Below are 19,791 nucleotides of genomic sequence, written 5' to 3'. Positions count from 1 at the left end.
CCCAGGCCCAGAGTTCAAGCCCCAGGACCGACAAAAAAAAAAAAAAAGACTGCTGTGAGAACAAAGCAGAAGACAGAAAGAGATCCAGGAGGGCGGCTCAGGGGTAGAGCGCCAGCCTTGAGCCGAAGAACTCAGGGACAGCGCTCAGGCCTAGAGTTCAGGCCCCACGACTGACAAAAAAAACCCAAACACACACAAAGAAAACCAACAAAAATAGCTATGTGCTTTTGAGGTGAAACCTACATGCAAAGGAATAAAATAATGTGCAATCCAACTGTCAAAGAGGAGGGCAAGGCTGGCATCTGGTGGGACCCGCACAGAGGAGGAGTGGGGGTCGGGGACACGGTACAGCGGGGGTGGGGTGCAGAGGAGGAGTGGGGGGCGGGGACACTGAGCAGCGGGGGTGGGGCGCAGAGGAGGAGTGGGGGGCGGGGGCACGGTACAGCGGGGGTGGGACGCAGAGGAGTGGGGGGCGGGGACACTGAGTAGCGGGGGTGGGGCGCAGAGGAGGAGTGGGGGGCGGGGACACTGAGCAGCGGGGGTGGGGTGCAGAGGAGGAGTGGGGGGCGGGGGCACGGTGCAGCGGGGGTGGGGCGCAGAGGAGGAGTGGGGGGGGGACGGTACAGCGGGGGTGGGGCGCAGAGGAGGAGTGGGGGCACGGTGCAGCGGGGGTGGGGCGCAGAGGAGGAGTGGGGGCACGGTACAGCGGGGGTGGGGTGCAGAGGAGGAGTGGGGGCACGGTACAGCGGGGGTGGGGTGCAGAGGAGGAGTGGGGGGCGGGGGCACGGTGCAGCGGGGGCGGGGCGCAGAGGAGTGGGGGGCGGGGACACTGAGCAGCGGGGGTGGGGCGCAGAGGAGTGGGGGGCGGGGGCACGGTACAGCGGGGGTGGGGTGCAGAGGAGGAGTGGGGGGTACGGTGCAGCGGGGGCGGGGCGCAGAGGAGTGGGGGGCGGGGACACTGAGCAGCGGGGGTGGGGCGCAGAGGAGGAGTGGGGGGGGCGGGGACACTGAGCAGCGGGGGTGGGGCGCAGAGGAGGAGTGGGGGGCGGGGACACTGAGCAGCGGGGGTGGGGCACAGAGGAGTGGAGGGCGGGGCGCAGAGGAGGAGTGGGGGGCGGGGACACTGAGCAGCGGGGGTGGGGCGCAGAGGAGGAGTGGGGGGCGGGGGCACGGTGCAGCGGGGGCGGGGCGCAGAGGAGTGGGGGGCGGGGACACTGAGCAGCGGGGGTGGGGCGCAGAGGAGGAGTGGGGGGGGCGGGGACACTGAGCAGCGGGGGTGGGGCGCAGAGGAGGAGTAGGGGGCGGGGACACGGTGCAGCGGGGGGTGGGGTGCAGAGGAGGAGTAGGGGGCGGGGACACTGAGCAGCGGGGGTGGGGTGCAGAGGAGTGGGGGGCGGGGACACTGAGCAGCGGGGGTGGGGCGCAGAGGAGGAGTGGGGGGGGACACTACAGCGGGGGTGGGGCGCAGAGGAGGAGTGGGGGGACACGGTACAGCGGGGGTGGGGCGCAGAGGAGTGGGGGACACTGAGCAGCGGGGGTGGGGCGCAGAGGAGGAGTGGGGGGGCGGGGACACTGAGCAGCGGGGGTGGGGCGCAGAGGAGGAGTGGGGGGCAGCGGGGGTGGGGCGCAGAGGAGGAGTGGGGGGGCGGGGGCACGGTGCAGCGGGGGTGGGGCGCAGAGGAGGAGTGGGGGGACGGGACACTGAGCAGCGGGGGTGGGGCGCAGAGGAGGAGTGGGGGGCACGGGCACGGTACAGCGGGGGTGGGGTGCAGAGGAGAGTGGGGGGGCACGGTACAGCGGGGGTGGGGCGCAGAGGAGGAGTGGGGGGCGGGGGCACGGTACAGCGGGGGTGGGGCGCAGAGGAGGAGTGGGGGGCACGGTGCAGCGGGGGTGGGGCGCAGAGGAGTGGGGGGCACGGTGCAGCGGGGGTGGGGCGCAGAGGAGGAGTGGGGGCACGGTGCAGCGGGGGTGGGGCGCAGAGGAGGAGTGGGGGCACGGTGCAGCGGGGGTGGGGCGCAGAGGAGTGGGGGCACGGTGCAGCGGGGGTGGGGCGCAGAGGAGGAGTGGGGGGCACGGTGCAGCGGGGGTGGGGCGCAGAGGAGAGTGGGGGGGCACGGTACAGCGGGGGTGGGGCGCAGAGGAGAGTGGGGGGGCACGGTACAGCGGGGGTGGGGCGCAGAGGAGGAGTGGGGGGCGGGGGCACGGTGCAGCGGGGGTGGGGCGCAGAGGAGGAGTGGGGGGCACGGTGCAGCGGGGGTGGGGCGCAGAGGAGGAGTGGGGAAAGCCACGCCCACCCAGCCCACCTTCTCCAGTTAAGCTAGAGCTGCCCTGTCGCCACGTGACCAAGCGTGGATGGCAGGGGTCTCCCTGCAGATCCCTGACCCCCGCCCCCGAAGGCCCGGTCAGACAGCACAGGAAGGGCCTCCCGCAGAGACCTGGGGCTTCCAGGAGGCCCGTCACGGGCTGGTAGGGCCACACGTACCTCTCATCCACGTTGGTGGTTCCGAGAACAAGCAGGCCCCCACGGGCGCCTCGGGACCAAAGGCTCAGTTGAGCAAACAGGTAGGCGACCACCATCCTGATGCGAGCCTGGGGTGGGGGTGGGGAGAGGGAGATGGGGTTACCGAGGGGGGGCCCAGGGAGACCGAGTCACCGAGCCTGCGGTGGGGGTGGGGAGAGGGAGATGGGGTTACCCGAGGGGGGGCCCAGGGAGACCGAGTCACCGGCTGAAAGGGCCACAGCAGCCCCAAGAAGACCAGAAAGTCAAATTCTAGATCTTTCTCTCTCATACACCACCCCTGCCTCCCCCCTCCCCCGCCTCTCCTGCTGGGGCCAGCGTGCCTAGTGTGGTGCCCGCCGTCCGGGCTCCCCAGTCCCAGGGCCGGAGGCACCTGCACATTCTGCAGAGCCAGGTTTTCCCTGCTGCTCCCTCCTTGAGCGGCGAACACCGGGCTCTTCCCTGTCACCAGGCTGAAGATGCCCAGGACGGCCCTCACGGCCGGGTCGATGCTGAGGCCCACGTGGTGGCTGGAGGAGGGAGTGGGCACACATTGTGAGAAGGCGGGCGGGCCCCCCCTCTCCTGGGGGCACCCCCATCCCTACTGCGGCGCTCTGGAGCACTCTGCACGTGCAGCATGCCAGTTCTAGAACCTTCCTCCCTGAGAGGACACCCTGACCCAGCTGCTTGTGACTCTATGGGTCAGATGACCCGGCAGTTTCACACAACGGGGCTGCCCAGCAGGAGAGGATGGGCCATGTGTGGGGTGCCCCCAAGCCCACGTGCTGCTCGGCCAGCTCCTGTCTCCCCTGGCTGAGCAAGCCGACCTGGTCAGGGCTCGAGAACAGGGACCGGGGGGCTGGTGTGGTCCGCAGCTGGGGTGCGCAGATCTCCCGTGCAGTCCCCCTAATGTCTGGCTCAAGCCCAGCAGTGAGTGGAAACCCACCCAGCCCGCAGGTGCGCCCCAGCTCTGCCACCAGAGGTCCATGGGGCCCCGCTGGATCACCGCTGCCTGCCCGGGCCCCGAGACCAGGGTCGGGCTACCTTCCGATCTGCCCGGCCAGCTCTCGGGCCCGGTGGCATGTCTCCTGGGAGGAATTCTCACTGGCCATATAGCAGGTGGTCAGCAGGCGCCCACAGAGCTCCTGGGGGTCCTGCGGGGTGTAGCTGCTCTGGTCCAGGATGACCCGAACGTCAGCCAGCACTTCCTCATCTGAAAACCCAGATGCACACAGCATGCAGGAAGATCCTCCACATGAATCCCACCCTGCCCAGAGGCTGCACTGCGCCCCGCCCGGTCCAGCCAGCGCTGGAGGCAGCCCGGCCCCTCCGGGTCTGTACCCTTGCAGCCCCATTGCCAGCCCCTTGGCATGCTTTCCCGTGTGCCATAAAGCTTCTTACAGCCGGGCACCGGTGGCTTCCGCCTGTCATCCTAGCTACTCAGGAGGCTGAGATCTGAGGATCGCAGTTCAAAGCCAGTCCAGGCAAGAGAGTCCATGAGACTCTTCTCTCCAATTAATTACCCAAAAGCCAGAAGAATGGTGGCTCAAGTGACAGAGCGCCAGCCTTGAGTGACAAGGCCAAGTGAGAGCAGGGTTCAAGTCTGGAAACTAGCGCGAGAGACGGAGCTGTCTGCAGTGCCAGGCTCCGTCTCCAGCTCCAAGCCCAGGCAGGGCTGCCACTGGCTGTCCTGTCCCCAGCCCCTGGCCGAGGGCACTCAGGACAGGGGTGGGAAGCCTCCTGCATGCCTCTGGCTTCCCCGGGCTCCTGCCCACCCCAAAGCTTCCTCAGACCCACAGCGTCACCTACTTCCACTGGCCACCGCCTGGCACACCTGGCGGCACATGGAGTAGACCACGCAGGCGCAGGCTGCGCTGTCCAGGCCTCCGCTCAGGGGCAGGAAGAAGCCGGCCTGCAGCAGGAAGACCACTGTGAGGGCCTGTTCCCGCCCCCAGGCTCCGCCCCCCACTGGCTCTGACATGCCCTAGGCATCGTTGCCACCCATGGGCACTGGAAAAGAGCACTGCACGTGCCAAAGGGCTTTCTGGAGAGAAAAGACCCCCACTCGAGTCCTAAAGTGGAGTCTCCACGGAAGAACTCCAAACAGGCCGGAGACGGTGGGGTGAGGGCACACCGCAGGCCCGTGCAAAAAGACACACCCAGAGGCAGAGACGGCAGCGTGCATTAAAAACACCCTCAGTAGATGAATGGATCAAGAAAGTGTGGTATATAGACACAATGGAATGCTATGCCTCCATCAGAAAGAATGACATTGCCCCATTTGTTAGGAACTGGAAAGACTTGGAAAAAATTATAGTAAGTGAAGTAAGCCAGGCCCAAAGAAACATAGGTCCCGTGGTTTCCCTTATTTGCAATATCTAGTACATGTCTGAGTCAAGCAGAAAAGGTCAGAGAAGACGATGTTAAAAGAAATGAACCTCAAGATAGGGGCACAAGTGGTTTTTTTCTTATTTGCTATAGTTTCTAACGTATTTATAAGGTACCACGTGATTTTTTCTCCCCCATGGTATAACCCGTTTTCACTGTATTTGATGTTGGTATAATTTGGGGAGGAGAAGGGAAAAAACAAATTGTTTAAATAGGGATACAGGTGGACCCATTGCAACAATGAGATGTACAAGACGCTATGTCGAAAATCAAACTTTACAATTTAGGTGGGGGTAGAGGGTGTAGGCTGAGAAGGTGGGAGGGAAGGGATGGTAGGGGAAAAACAAAGGAGGAGGCAGCAATGCTGGGAAAGAAATGTACTCATGACCTTGATCATGTACCTGTCACCCCTTTGTACAGTATTTTCACAATAAAAAACATAAAAAAACCCCGAAACACCCTAGGCTAGGTTCTCACTTGCTACTCTAGCTATTCAGGAGGCTGAGATCAGAGGACTGAGGTTCAAAGCCAGCCCAGGCAAGAAAGTCCATGAGACTTATCTTCAAAGAAATTAACAAAAGAAAAAAAAAAAGCCAGAATTAAAGCTATGGCTCAAGTGGTAGAGCTCTGGCCTTGAGTAAAGGAAGGTCAGGGGCAGTGGGTGTAAGCCCTAAGACCACCCCAAGACTGGTGTAACACACGCACACGTGCGCACGTGCACAGATACCCCCAGGGTAGTGGTTCTTGCATATAATCTTGTCTACTTAGGAGGCTAACAGAATTGTGGTTTGAGGCCAGCCTGGGCAGAAACATTTACAAGCCCCATCTTCAGCCTGTATCCTGGCAGTGGTATACTCCTGTCATCCTGAACTACCCAAGCTGAGACTGGGAGGGTCACGGTGCTAGGCCAGACCTAGCCAGGAAGTCTGTCAAACTCCATCTCAACAGAAGAAGCCAGAAGCCTGGCACGCCCTGGTCATCCAGCAACTACAGGAAGCCTGAAAGAGGTGGATGGTGGTTCTGGCATGCACCAGCAGGACGTGAGACAGTATCTCAAAAATGACTGGCAAAAACCAGGGCTGGAGGCGTGGCTCGGCAGTAGAGCACCAGCCTAGCAACATGAGGTCCTGAGTCTAAACTCCAGTACCACCCCAAAAAATCAGTAAAAAAAAAAAATGCCCCAGCAGCCTATCATATAACTAAATTGAGCAATCGAGAACAGGCTGAGCTGGCTAGAAACGGGCCTTCTTACCTGTCGGCTTCGCCTCAGGAAGTCCCAGAGCCAGCAGGCAGGACCAAGGCTGCGGAGAGACCAAGTGAGTCCAGCGGCCATGTGCCTGGGAGCTGCCCCTCAGTGGGCCCCCAGGCGGCAGTGTGGCAGTGTTTCCCAGCTAGCCCCGCGGTGAGCCTGCCTCGTGCTGGAGGGGGACGCAGGGGGCAGAGCCTCGGGAGCATGCTCACAGCCGGGACCTAGCCTGCGCCCGGCCCAGGGCCTGCTTTACCAAGCCCACCGAGACAATGACTCGGGAGGCTGGCCATGGAAGAAACCTGATTTGAGGCCAGCCTAGGAAGAAATGTGACCCAGGCTCATGGAGCCCAGGGGAAGGCGCTGAGCCCTGCTGTGCCCACAGAAGCCCCAGGGAGGAGGGCGGCAGCCACGCGACCCCAGGACACCCACTTGATCTCCTCCTCCCACCTGGACACACACCTGATCTCCTCCCACTGGGACACTCACCTGATCTCCTCCCACTGGGACACTCACCTGATCTCCTCCCACTGGGACACTCACCTGATCTCCTCCCCCAACCGGGACACACACCTGATCTCCTCCTCCCACCCGGACACGCACCTGATCTCCCCCCACCGGGACACTCACCTGATCTCCCCCCACCGGGACACCCACCTGATCTCCCCCCACCGGGACACTCACCTGATCTCCCCCCACCGGGACACTCACCTGATCTCCCCCCACCGGGACACTCACCTGATCTCCTCCTCCCACCGGGACACTCACCTGATCTCCTCCTCCCACCCGGACACGCACCTGATCTCCCCCCACCGGGACACTCACCTGATCTCCCCCCACCGGGACACTCACCTGATCTCCTCCCACTGGGACACGCACCTGATCTCCTCCCCCCACTGGGACACACACTTGATCTCCTCCCACTGGGACACCCACCTGATCTCCTCCCACTGGGACACACACCTGATCTCCCCCCACCGGGACACTCACCTGATCTCCTCCTCCCACCGGGACACTCACCTGATCTCCTCCTCCCACCGGGACACTCACCTGATCTCCTCCCACTGGGACACGCACCTGATCTCCTCCCACCGGGACACTCACCTGATCTCCTCCCACTGGGACACACACCTGATCTCCTCCCACCGGGACACTCACCTGATCTCCTCCCACTGGGACACCCACCTGATCTCCTCCCACTGGGACACACACCTGATCTCCTCCCACTGGGACACTCACCTGATCTCCTCCCACTGGGACACCCACCTGATCTCCCACTGGGACACACACCTGATCTCCCCCCACCGGGACACCCACCTGATCTCCTCCCACTGGGACACCCACCTGATCTCCTCCCACTGGGACACCCACCTGATCTCCTCCCACCGGGACACTCACCTGATCTCCTCCCACTGGGACACCCACCTGATCTCCTCCCACCGGGACACTCACCTGATCTCCTCCCACTGGGACACGCACTTGATCTCCCCCAACTGGGACACGCACCTGATCTCCTCCCACTGGGACACACACCTGATCTCCTCCCACTGGGACACACACCTGATCTCCCACTGGGACACACACCTGATCTCCCCCCACCGGGACACCCACCTGATCTCCTCCCACTGGGATACCCACCTGATCTCCTCCCACCGGGACACTCACCTGATCTCCTCCTCCCACCGGGACACTCACCTGATCTCCTCCTCCCACCGGGACACTCACCTGATCTCCTCCCACTGGGACACGCACCTGATCTCCTCCCACTGGGACACTCACCTGATCTCCTCCCACCGGGACACCCACCTGATCTCCTCCCACCGGGACACGCACCTGATCTCCTCCCACTGGGACACCCACCTGATCTCCTCCCCCCCCTGGGACACCCACCTGATCTCCTCCCACTGGGACACCCACCTGATCTCCTCCCACTGGGACACCCACCTGATCTCCTCCCACTGGGACACGCACCTGATCTCCTCCCACTGGGACACGACCTGATCTCCTCCCCCCACCGGGACACACACCTGATCTCCTCCTCCCACTCGGACACGCACCTGATCTCCCCCCACCGGGACACTCATCTGATCTCCTCCCACTGGGACACACACCTGATCTCCTCCCCCCACTGGGACACCCACCTGATCTCCTCCCCCCTCTGGGACACCCACCTGATCTCCTCCCACTGGGACACTCACCTGATCTCCTCCCACTGGGACACCCACCTGATCTCCTCCCACCAGGACACTCACCTGATCTCCTCCCACCGGGACACTCACCTGATCTCCTCCCACTGGGACACCCACCTGATCTCCCCCCACCGGGACACTCACCTGATCTCCTCCCACCGGGACACTCACCTGATCTCCTCCCACTGGGACACCCACCTGATCTCCTCCCACCGGGACACTCACCTGATCTCCTCCCACTGGGACACCCACCTGATCTCCTCCCACCAGGACACTCACTTGATCTCCTCCCCCCACTGGGACACTCACCTGATCTCCTCCCACTGGGACACGACCTGATCTCCTCCCCCCACTGGGACACACACCTGATCTCCTCCTCCCACCCGGACACGCACCTGATCTCCCCCCACCGGGACACTCACCTGATCTCCTCCCACCGGGACACTCACCTGATCTCCTCCCACTGGGACACGCACCTGATCTCCTCCCACTGGGACACTCACCTGATCTCCTCCCACTGGGACACGCACCTGATCTCCTCCTCCCACTGGGACAAGCACCTGATCTCCTCCTCCCACTGGGACACTCACCTGATCTCCTCCTCCCACTGGGACATGCACCTGATCTCCTCCCACTGGGACACGCACCTGATCTCCTCCCACTGGGACACTCACTGATCTCCTCCCACTGGGACACCCACCTGATCTCCTCCCACTGGGACACTCAACTGATCTCCTCCTCCCACTGGGACATGCACCTGATCTCCTCCCACTGGGACACGCACCTGATCTCCTCCCACTGGGACACCCACCTGATCTCCTCCCACTGGGACACTCACCTGATCTCCTCCCACTGGGACACTCACCTGATCTCCTCCCACTGGGACACTCACCTGATCTACCCCCACCGGGACAAGCACCTGATCTCCCCCCACCGGGACATGCACCTGATCTCCTCCCACTGGGACACTCACCTGATCTCCTCCCACTGGGACACTCACCTGATCTCCTCCCACTGGGACATTCACCTGATCTCCTCCCACTGGGACTCGCACCTGATCTCCTCCCCCCACTGGGACACGCACCTGATCACCTCCTCCCACTGGGACATGACCTGATCTCCTCCCACTGGGACACGCACCTGATCTCCTCCCACTGGGACACGCACCTGATCTCCTCCCACTGGGACACGCACCTGATCTCCTCCCACTGGGACACGCACCTGATCTCCTCCCACTGGGACATGCACCTGATCTCCTCCCACTGGGACACCCACCTGATCTCCTCCCACTGGGACACTCACCTGATCTCCTCCCACTGGGACATGCACCTGATCTCCTCCCACTGGGACACTCACCTGATCTCCTCCCACCGGGACACTCACCTGATCTCCTCCCACTGGGACACTCACCTGATCTCCCCCCACCGGGACAAGCACCTGATCTCCCCCCATGGGGACATGCACCTGATCTCCTCCCACGGGGACATGCACCTGATCTCCTCCCACTGGGACTGGCACCTGATCTCCTCCCCCCACCTGGACACGCACCTGATCTCCTCCCCCCACTGGGACATGCACCTGATCTCCTCCTCCCACTGGGACACGACCTGATCTCCTCCCACTGGGACACGCACCTGATCTCCTCCCACTGGGACACGCACCTGATCTCCTCCCACTGGGACACGCACCTGATCTCCTCCCACTGGGACACTCATCTGATCTCCTCCCACCGGGACACGCACCTGATCTCCTCCTCCCACTGGGACACGCACCTGATCTCCTCCCACTGGGACATTCACCTGATCTCCTCCCACTGGGACACGCACCTGATCTCCTCCTCCCACCGGGACACGCACCTGATCTCCTCCTCCCACCGGGACACGCACCTGATCTCCTCCCCCCACTGGGACACGCACCTGATCTCCTCCTCCCACTGGGACATGACCTGATCTCCTCCCACCGGGACACGCACCTGATTTCCTCCCACTGGGACACGCACCTGATCTCCTCCCACTGGGACAAGCACCTGATCTCCTCCTCCCACTGGGACACACACCTGATCTCCTCCCACTGGGACACTCACCTGATCTCCTCCCACCAGGACACCCACCTGATCTCCTCCCACTGGGACACGCACCTGATCTCCTCCCCCCACTGGGACACGCACCTGATCTCCTCCTCCCACTGGGACACGCACCTGATCTCCTCCTCGGGGCTGTGGTATCTCCACTGCACGGGGGCGGAGACTGGCTGCAGCAGGTCCTCAGAGCACGAGAGGGCAAAGTCCACCTTGACCCGGGGGTAGGGGTTCACCCTGCTGGCCTGGGGTGGACGCCAGGCAGGACACAGGACACTGCATTCCGGTGCCTTCACGCGGGAATGGTGACCTCGTGGTGCTGAGGCTCACCTGGGAGCCAGGCCCTAGGCCTAGCAGAAGTGGACAAAGGTGCGGGGCACTGGAGCCGGGGGGTCAGAGCTACCGGGGGCGGTGAGGGCTGTGGAGCCCGCGGCTGCGTCACAGTCCCGCCCGGCTGCCAGGAGGTGGTCTGGCAGCACACACACGGAGGCCAGCACGGGGCCACCTCCATTCTCCTCCTGGACACAAACCAACGAACGTAACGCTTATGCTCCCAACACTTTGTGGGGCTCCTCATCCTCACAGATGGCAAGGGGGGAGTTCTCGCTACCCAGAAGTGCAGGGATGGATACACCCTCTGTGCTAAACCCCTCTGCGGAGTACTACGCAGCCATGAAAAGAACTGGGGCACAGCGTGTGGACACACGCCCGCTGTGTGCAGAGCTGACAGCCCCTGCGTGTGCATGTGTGAGCAAGGGGGAGGCGGAGCAGACTGCTCCTGGGCACACATTCAGCTTGGGGTGTGGAAATGTTTCATCCTGACTTGGGCGATGGTCACACAACCCCAGGAAGACATTAATTAAGAATAGCCAGCTGGGTGGTGTGGAGACTACCTCACCCTGTCATCCTAGCTACTCAGGAGGCTGAGAGCTGAGGATCATGGTTTGAAGCCAGCTCAGGCAGGAAAAGTCCGTAAGACCCTTATCTCCAATGAGCTACCACATAGCTAGATGTGGAGCTGTAGCTCAAGTGGTGGTGCACTAGTCTGGAGTATAAAAGCTCAGGGACAGTACCAAGGTCCTGAGTTCAAGTCCCAGGACTGGCACAAAGAAAAAAAGGAAAGAAAATGCAGGGCTGTGGCTCTGTGGGTGACGGGCTTACAGGCCCGTAGGTCCTGGGTGCCGGGGTAGGACAAAGCCCAGCCTGGGCCCCGCTGTGGGCACATCTCCCTGCCAGGGTGGGAGCCCAGCTCTGCGCACGGCCCCGGGATGCCCCACACTCACCGCCAGGTTCCGGGATGAGATCTCCGCCCTGTAGCTCCTCACATCCTCCAAGTCCAGTGTGGCCGTCAGGACCTCCTGGGGGGGGGAAGTAATGTGGACTGACACAGGGCCACGTGGAGGAGCCATGGCCGTCAGAGCAGGGACAGGCCATGCCACACCGTCGCGTCCTCAACCGTCTCCACTGAGCTCAGACCTGTCCTGGAGGGGCCATTTCCACACGAAGCCCCTGCGCTAAGGATCTGCTCTTATTTAGAAGACACACAGAAAGCCTCTTTTTCTGCCTGTGAAATGTGGCTGTGGAGACAGGATGGCTAGAGGTGCTGCAGTGATCCTGAGACCATGAGGAGAGGCGCGCTGAGGGGCTGGAGCCCGAGGAGGGCCAGAGCTGCGGCCTCTTGGCCTGGACACACTGCCTATGGGACTGGTATCACCAGCCCCACTTCATTTATTTATTTATTGGGTCCAGTCGTGGGGCCTGAACTCTGGGCCTGGGCGCTGTCCCTCAGCTCTTCAGCTCACCTGGCCTTTGGTTTTTCTTATGGCAACAACAACAACAAGACCATCAAGTTCCAGTATTGTGAAACGTGAAATGGCCGGTGGCCTTGATCCAAGGGCTCGGGACTGGCGAGGTAGGCAACCTAAGGCCTGGTGCTCATTTTAGTGCTAAATGCCCCGATGGGTTGGAACGGCAGAAACACCCACCATAGCTCGGCCTCCTGCTGCCTCAAGGAGCCCCTGCCCGGTCCTGAGCCCACCGGGTCCTGCAGAGCCCGAACAGCTGGTGGGAGCCAGGCTGCCCTCGCGCCTGTCCTGGGCCTCTGCTCCCATGCCCTCAGTCCACCACACTCCCACGGGGGCCACGAGGCCTGGGCGTGTCCCCAGGCTGAGCCTGCACCGCCAACAGGACCTACTGTGCCAGCTGCGTGTCACAAGGGACGCCGCAGGGACCAGTGGGCGGGCGCAACACGGCGCCCGTCAGCGCAGCCCATTACCACGTCATCCAGAGAGAACTGGGCGCCCTGGGCGAAGACGCTGCCGTTCATGGCGACCATGGCGCAGCCATCGTAGTAGAGCCGGTCGCCGTCGCAGCCCTTCTGGTTGGCCAGCAGGTAGATCCCGCCGTTCTGCACGGGGGGACAGGGGTGCCCTGTCACCGTCACGGGGACACGCACACATGGACAGAGCCCAGGAGCTGCCATCCGCGTCCTCCCTGGAGGCGGTGCTCCACGGGGCTCCCACGGACCCCTCACCCGGCCTCAGCGCGGGACCTCCACGGCTGAGCTCACCCCGGCCTCAGTGTGGGGCCTCCACGGGTGAGCTCACCCGGCCTCAGTGTGGGGCCTCCACGGCTGAGCTCACCCCGGCCTCAGTGTGGGGCCTCCACGGCTGAGCTCACCCGGCCTCAGCGCGGGGCCTCCACGGCTGAGCTCACCCCAGCCTCAGCGTGGGGCCTCCACGGCTGAGCTCACCCCGGCCTCAGTGTGGGGCCTCCACGGGTGAGCTCACCCGGCCTCAGCGTGGGGCCTCCACGGCTGAGCTCACCCCAGCCTCAGCGTGGGGCCTCCACGGGTGACCTCACCCCGGCCTCAGTGTGGGGCCTCCACGGCTGAGCTCACCCTGGCCTCAGTGTGGGGCCTCCACGGGTGAGCTCACCCCGGCCTCAGCGCGGGGCCTCCACGGCTGAGCTCACCCCGGCCTCAGCCTTATGTAGGGAGGTTTGGAGCGGCCAGAACATGGCGTGTGGAGCAGAGCACTGGACAGACATGTCCACACCAGGGACACACAGGACTGCAGCACTGCCCTCCTGTACCCGTGCGGCCCAGGACACAGGGAGACGAGCCGGGTGCTGGTGCTCACGCCTGTCATCCCAGCTGTTCAGGAGGCTGAGGTCTGAGGGTCACTGTCTGAAGCCAGCCCGGGCAGGCAAGTCCGTGAGACTCTGATCTCCAATGAACCACCAAAAAGCCGGAAGTGGCGCTGTGGCTCAAGTGGTAGAGCACTAGCTTTGAGTAAAAAGAGCTGAGGGGCAGCGCCCAGGCTCTGAGTTCAAGCCTCAGGACTGGCACTGGCACTGGCGCACACGCCACACAGGGACAGGTGGACAGGCAGGCGGCCTCCCTTCCGGCCACACAGAGGCTGCCATGTGGCCCTGTGCTTGGTGGCCGCGCCCTCCCCGGACGCACGCCCGGCCGTCCCACTTGGTGCCCACCTTGGTGGTGGCCATGGTCACCAGGTCCACCCTGGCGTGAGCCTTGCGCAGCACGTGGTGGCTGCCGGAGGCGTTGGTGAAGATCTCCACACCGTCCAGGCCCATGTCGATGTGTGGGCTGCGGACAGACGCGGCGGTGAGGAGACGGCTGGTCTCCCCAGCGCCCTCCTGCAGCCACTCCTGCTCCCCGTGCGCTCCAGGCCCCGCCGTGGGCACCCCCGGCTGACCTGTGCGGGGTCCAGAGCTCCTCGCAGATCTCGCTCCCGATGCAGGTGTCCCAGGTGGCCAGCACTGCGTCCCCGAAGGGCACCGTGTCCTGTAGGTGAAGGAGAAGGCGTCACGGGGTCAGTGGCCACCGCGTCTGGGCCCCGTGAGGCCTCGGTGCAGGGCAGGTGCCACCGTGTGGCGCGCCCGTGGCGGGGCCGTCCAGCCCTGCTCCGCCTCTGGCGACCCGAGGGTCTGACGTCACACCATGAGGACCCCGGGTCTCCACGGCGTCTCTGGCCCTCCGGGGCGCTGTCTCTGCTGACAGGGGCCCCGTCCCGACCCCACGCAGGTGAGCTCAGCCAGACAGGGAGACGCCACCCCGGGCCTGCGGGCACCGAAGAGGCACATTCACAACCCACGAGGGCCAGCCTCGCGTGGGGAGGCCACGCGCCCACTGGGGCGGCACAGCCTAGCTCGAGCCCACTGTGGCCGTCTCCTCCACACCAAGGTGACGCGGCAGGGCCCCCGGCAGCCAGGGAGTCAGCCCAGAGGCCCAGCCACGTCTCAGGGGTCACGGTGGCGCTCTACCACTTGAACCATGACAGCTCCACTCCCAGCTTTTTGCTGGTTAACTGAAGGTAAGTCTCACAGATGCTCCTGCCTGGGTTGGCTTTGAACCCCAGTCCTCAGATCTCAGCCTCCTGTGTAGCTAGTGTTATAAGCAAGAGCCAGCAGCACCCAGCCAAATTCCAGTTCAACCTGTCTCACCATGCCCCCCCCCCCCCCCCCCCCCCCGCCACCGCCAGCCGCATCACACTGACCACTGTGCACGTGGCTGTGGTCCTGGAGCACTGGCCCAGCTGCCTGTTCTGAGGGCTGCCCCCCAGTTCACTTCTGGAAATCTCTCCTCTGCCTGCTTCTAGAGTTTTCTGGGGCTTTCTGCACACACTCCCGCCTCCCATCTCCTGTCCTGGAACTCGGGGCGGCATGGGCAGTCACACCCAGAACGCACCTGGTTCGTCACGTCCTGCAGCATCCGTGGGAGGAAGTGCTCCTCGGTCTGCCTGGGGAGAGGGTAGAGGTCAGAGACAGTCAACCCAGACACAGGACTGGCAAGAATCTCAACTCAAGCCGGTGCCGCTGGCTCACGCCTGTAATCCTCATTACTCAGGTGGTTGAGATCTGAGAATCGAAGTTCACAGCCAGCCCAGGGAAGGAAGGCCTGAGACTCTTAGCTCCAGTTTTTAACTAGCAAAATGCTAGAAATGAGCTTTGGTCCAAGGAGTGGCAGCTTCAAGCAAGAAAGTTCAGGGAACAGACAGCGATCAGCCAGACACAGACTCCACATCAAGCTGTCCTGGAAGGAGAGGGGAGGCCGTGGGCCGGGATCCCGCGCTGGGCAGGAGGAAGTCGAGAAATGCCATGGAACCAGGCACCCGTGGCTCACGCCTGCAATCTTAGCTACTGACATTTGAGGATCGTGGTTCAAAGCCAGCCTGGGTAGGAAAGTCCGTGAGACTCTTATTTTCAATGAACCAGCGAAAAAGCTGGAAGGGGAGGTGTGGCTCAAGTGGTAGAGCACTAGCCTTGAGCAAAAAAAACCAGGGACAGAGCCCAGGCCCTGAGTTCAAGTCCAGATACTGGCACTAAGAAAAATAAAAAGAATGTTTAAAAGGGAGATTAATGTGAGAAAAGTGAGAATAAGGTCAAGCACAGAGCAGTTTCCAACATGGAGGGCTTCTGACCCCAGGACACGAGGTGATGATTTGGGGCTGATTTTGGTGTCTCGGCAGCAGGCCCGGAGGCTGCGGGTCACCCCTCCCCCAGCACGGGGTGACCCCAGAGGTCAGCGGGTGGCGCTGAGAGTCCCAGATGCACAGGGGTACTGAAGGCGCAGGACAGCCGAGGGCCCCAGACAGACGGCCCAGGGTGCAGCCCGGCGGCGCTCAGCACCGACCTCAGCCGAGCAGGGCCGGCGCTGGACAGCACGAGGCAGGCCCCTCTTGTGGGTGGGGGACCACTCCCGCCCCCCACCCCAGGCTGGGCTGAAGCCCCTCACAGAACACCCCAAAACTCACCGGCTCCTGGCCCAGGGGGTGAACCAGCGCAGCTCGCGGTAGTTGGCCTGGTTGGCCAGGGCGGTCTTGGGCCGGATCAGCAGGATCCTCCTGCGGCAGGAATGGGGTGCTCACGCAGGGCCCCCAAACATGGGTGCTGCTGCCCAGAGCCTGCTCGCGGAGGGGCCCTGGGCAAATGACTGTCCCTCTCCAAGCTTTACCACCCAGCCTGCAAGACGGGTCCCCATGGCTCCATTCACCCCCACAGTGCCCGTGCCAGAGGGTTGGGCCCCTCTGTGCTCCGATGTGGGCGGATGGGCAGACTTTCCCGCCCTCAGGAGGGGGCGGGAGCTCAGTGGGGGCGGCACTCCGGTCAGAAGGCAAGCCCACAGAGGAGGGCACAGCGCTGGGCGGCCGCGCGGCCTGCACCCACCTGTTGAGAAAGATCACTCTGCAGTTGTAGCGGACGTTGCGGTGCATCACGGGCCTGCGGAGAGGGGCGCGTGTCTGTGCTGGGCAAGCCCACCAGCGAGGGCGTGTGCGAGTGCTCTGCGTCCGCAGGAAGCTTCTTCCATCAGCAAGTTTGAGAACCCAAGGCCCTTTTGTGGCATTCTCAAATACATTTAAAAATGCACATGCTGCCGGGCATGTTAACTCATGCCTGTAATCCCAGCTATGCAGGAGGCTGAGATCTGAGCAGGGATCAAGGTTCGGAGCTAGCCGAGGTAGGAAAGTCCATGAGATACTTATCAATGAACCAACAAAATGCTAGAAATGGAGCTGTGGTTCAGGTGGTAGAGCACCAGCCTTGAGGAAAAAAGCTTAGAGACAGTGCCTAGGCCCTGAGTTCAAGCCCCAGGACTAACACAAGAACACACGTGTGTGCATGTACACGCGCACGCACGCACACGCGCACACACACACACACACACAGAGGCTTCTGCCATTCAGGTGATAAAACTCAAAGCAGATGAAGCAAGTTGCCCACTGTCTGCACACCTTCTTGTAGGATCAGAACCCTTTCAGCCCCACGGCCGCCTGACGGAAGCGCCACCATTTTAAGGGTAGTCACCGTCTTACAAGGAACCATGGCAGTTAAGCCACATCCTGCTCCAAGTAGTGTTTTCCAGGAGCGTGGCTCAAGTAGTACAGTGCCAACTGAGGAAGAACTGTTTTGCTGACATGTCTGCTTTGGCCAGGTGTCCTGGTTTTGTTGATTACCCTAATGAACTTTTTTTTCTTTTCTTTTTTTTTTTTGGGTCCGGTCATGGGGCCTGAACTCTGGGCCTGGGCGCTGTCCCTCAGCTCTTCAGCTCAAGGCTAGCGCTCTACCACTTGAGCCACAGCACCACTTCCAGCTTTTTTCTTTTTGCTTATGTGGTGCTGAGGAATCGAACCCAGGGCCTCATGCATGCAAGGCAAGCACTCTACCACTGAGCCACCTTCCCAGCCCCAGCCTAATGAACTTTTAACTCCTTTCAAACTGACTGACTGAACGAGCCGGTGAACCTAAGTTCTGACTAACCCGATCAAAGGGAAATGACAAGTCAGGGACACAGCTGTGCGCTGAGCGCCGGCACGCTGGCTTACTTACTTTCTTCCAGTTAGCACACCCTTCTGCGGAAATAAACTGTCTTGGCAAGTTCTTTCCAATCGGTGTCCCTACTCCTACATGACACCCCAACTGCCCGATACAGCCCAACCCCTGGGCCGCCCAGAGCTCCAGGCAGCTGCTCCTCTCCCCTGCACACCCTCACCTCCCCTGTGCGCTGGCTGAGCCACCAGCAGCTCTTGCCCTCAGCATTCCTGCCGGCACTGCCTCTTGAGCAACCTTGCATGTGGCTCTGGAAAGCAGGTTAGGTCAAGGCCAGGGCCAGGGGCTGCCTCAGGGGAAGCTAGATGTGGCACCAGCCATTTCATCCAACTCCAGAAAGTGTGCAGGAGGCTCAGGGCACAGGCGCCGGAGGACAACAGTCCTCACAGGAGAGCAGGGAGGCTAGCCACGGCCAGGCAGCGCAGTGAGCCTGGGAAGCCAGGACAAAGCTCACACGGGGTTTGGCCCTGGCCAAGTGTGGCTGGCTGGCTGCTACCTATCCCAATGAGGTCAGAGTCAGGATGTGGGGTGCCCATGCCCCTCTGCAGCGCCCAGTCCTGGCACACGAACATCTCACACCACCACAACTCCAGGTTTGTCTCAAAACAACGTCCACATTCTGAGCGGGCATGAACATGTTCTCCTTTGGTTTTGGTGCCAGTACCAGAGCTTGAACTCAGGGCCTGGGCGTTGTCCCTTAACCTTTTCTCTCAAAGCTACCCTACCACTTGAGTCACAGCTTCATTTCTGGCTTTTTTCTGGTTAACTGGCGGGAAGAGTCTCACAGACTTTCCTGCCCCTGCTGGCTTTGAACTGTGATCCTCCGATCTCAGCTTCCCAAGTAGGTGGGACTACAGGTGTGAGCCACCAGTTCCTGGTCACAACGCATTCTCATTCACACAACGGCCCTCGTGAGTGTTTGCCTCTGCCTGGATCAGGCTTTTCCACACAGAAGCAGAAGACCAGATGGGAGGTATCAGCACATGGAAACCGAAAAGCTTCACACAAACAACTCCACAGCCATCGTCATACGAGGAAAACGCATATTCTCTGTGAGGACAAGGAGAGACCTTTCGTACAGAAAGACCTGGGTCGGTGGGCAGTGCTTCTGAAGTGACTCACCGTGCTTGTGTCTGGGAATGCAGGTTAGTGCCCTGCCCAGCCCAGGGGCAGGCTAGGACCTGTCCCCTCCTTCTGGAGGAGTCCTGGGACAGGAATCTCCAGTCCTGGTAACGCCATTGTCTCTCCAGGTTCAGTAGAGCTTGTGGGTTCAGACAAGAGTCAGACTTCAAAAGGAAACTATCTTCTGTATGACTGGGACATTTTAAAAGAGAATTATACAGACCCCAGCCTATCACCAAGCACCAGCATCAACTCAAAATGGATTAAAGACCTTAACATCAAACCTGAATCTCTGAAACTATTGCAGGGCAGAGTAGGAGAGACACTTGAACTTATAGGCACAGGCAGGAACTTCCTGAACCCAGGGTCACAACAAATTGGAGAGAGACTCGACAAATGGGACTACCTTAAAATAAAAAGTTTCTGCACAGCAAAGACATAGCAACCAAGCTAGAAAAACAATCAACTAACTGGGAAAAAATATTTACCAGCAATATATCAGACAAGGGGTTAATACCCAGTATATACAGGGAACTCACAAAACTAATCCCTCCCAAACCTAACAAACCAATTACTAAATGGGCAAGGGAACTAAAGAGAGACTTCTCAGAAGAGTTAAAAATGGCAAAGAAACACATGAGGAAATGTTCACCATCCCTGGTTGTAAAGGAAATGCAAATAAAGACAACCCTGAGATACCACCTTACCCTAGTCAGAATGGCCCACATCCTCAAGTCAGCCAACCACAAATGCTGGAGGGGATGCGGAGAAAAAGGAACCCTATTACACCGCTGGTGGGAATGTACACTTAACAACCACTTTGGAAAGCAGTCTGGAGGGTCCTCAGAAAGCTAAATATTGACCTCCCTTACGACCCAGTCATACCACTTCTAGGCATCTACCCTGAACAACAGGAACCAAT

General features: G+C 61.4%; 2 protein-coding genes across 4 annotated transcripts in view; one reads left to right on the top strand and one right to left on the bottom strand.

Moving 5' to 3' along the window:
• The window catches only part of Dhcr7 (7-dehydrocholesterol reductase), a 365,017-nt gene that overhangs the window by 321,431 nt on the left and 23,795 nt on the right, over positions 1–19,791 (top strand). The window lies entirely within an intron of this gene.
• Nadsyn1 (NAD synthetase 1) overlaps positions 1–19,791 on the bottom strand; it is a 35,457-nt gene that overhangs the window by 9,657 nt on the left and 6,009 nt on the right. For 2 of the 3 annotated variants that reach the window (XM_042672580.1, XM_042672581.1), the window contains exons 4-16: positions 16,587–16,640; positions 16,175–16,264; positions 15,109–15,160; positions 14,117–14,205; positions 13,890–14,007; positions 12,673–12,804; positions 11,681–11,755; positions 10,518–10,642; positions 6,138–6,186; positions 4,307–4,409; positions 3,542–3,710; positions 2,892–3,027; positions 2,483–2,589 (exon numbers count right to left, since the gene is read on the bottom strand). In XM_042672580.1, coding sequence (XP_042528514.1) covers positions 2,483–2,589; positions 2,892–3,027; positions 3,542–3,710; positions 4,307–4,409; positions 6,138–6,186; positions 10,518–10,642; positions 11,681–11,755; positions 12,673–12,804; positions 13,890–14,007; positions 14,117–14,205; positions 15,109–15,160; positions 16,175–16,264; positions 16,587–16,640 — 1,299 coding nt within the window. Of the gene's footprint in view, positions 1–2,482; positions 2,590–2,891; positions 3,028–3,541; positions 3,711–4,306; positions 4,410–6,137; positions 6,187–10,517; positions 10,643–11,680; positions 11,756–12,672; positions 12,805–13,889; positions 14,008–14,116; positions 14,206–15,108; positions 15,161–16,174; positions 16,265–16,586; positions 16,641–19,791 lie in introns of those variants that run through there. The other variant, XM_042672582.1, reaches the window with a different exon arrangement.

This window comes from Dipodomys spectabilis, unplaced genomic scaffold, assembly GCF_019054845.1.
Source record: "Dipodomys spectabilis isolate Male_0828 unplaced genomic scaffold, ASM1905484v1 ptg000728l, whole genome shotgun sequence".
Lineage (NCBI taxonomy): Eukaryota > Metazoa > Chordata > Mammalia > Rodentia > Heteromyidae > Dipodomys > Dipodomys spectabilis.
The sequence above is the reverse complement of the archived record's forward strand: the minus strand, read 5'-3'. Positions and strand labels throughout refer to the sequence as shown.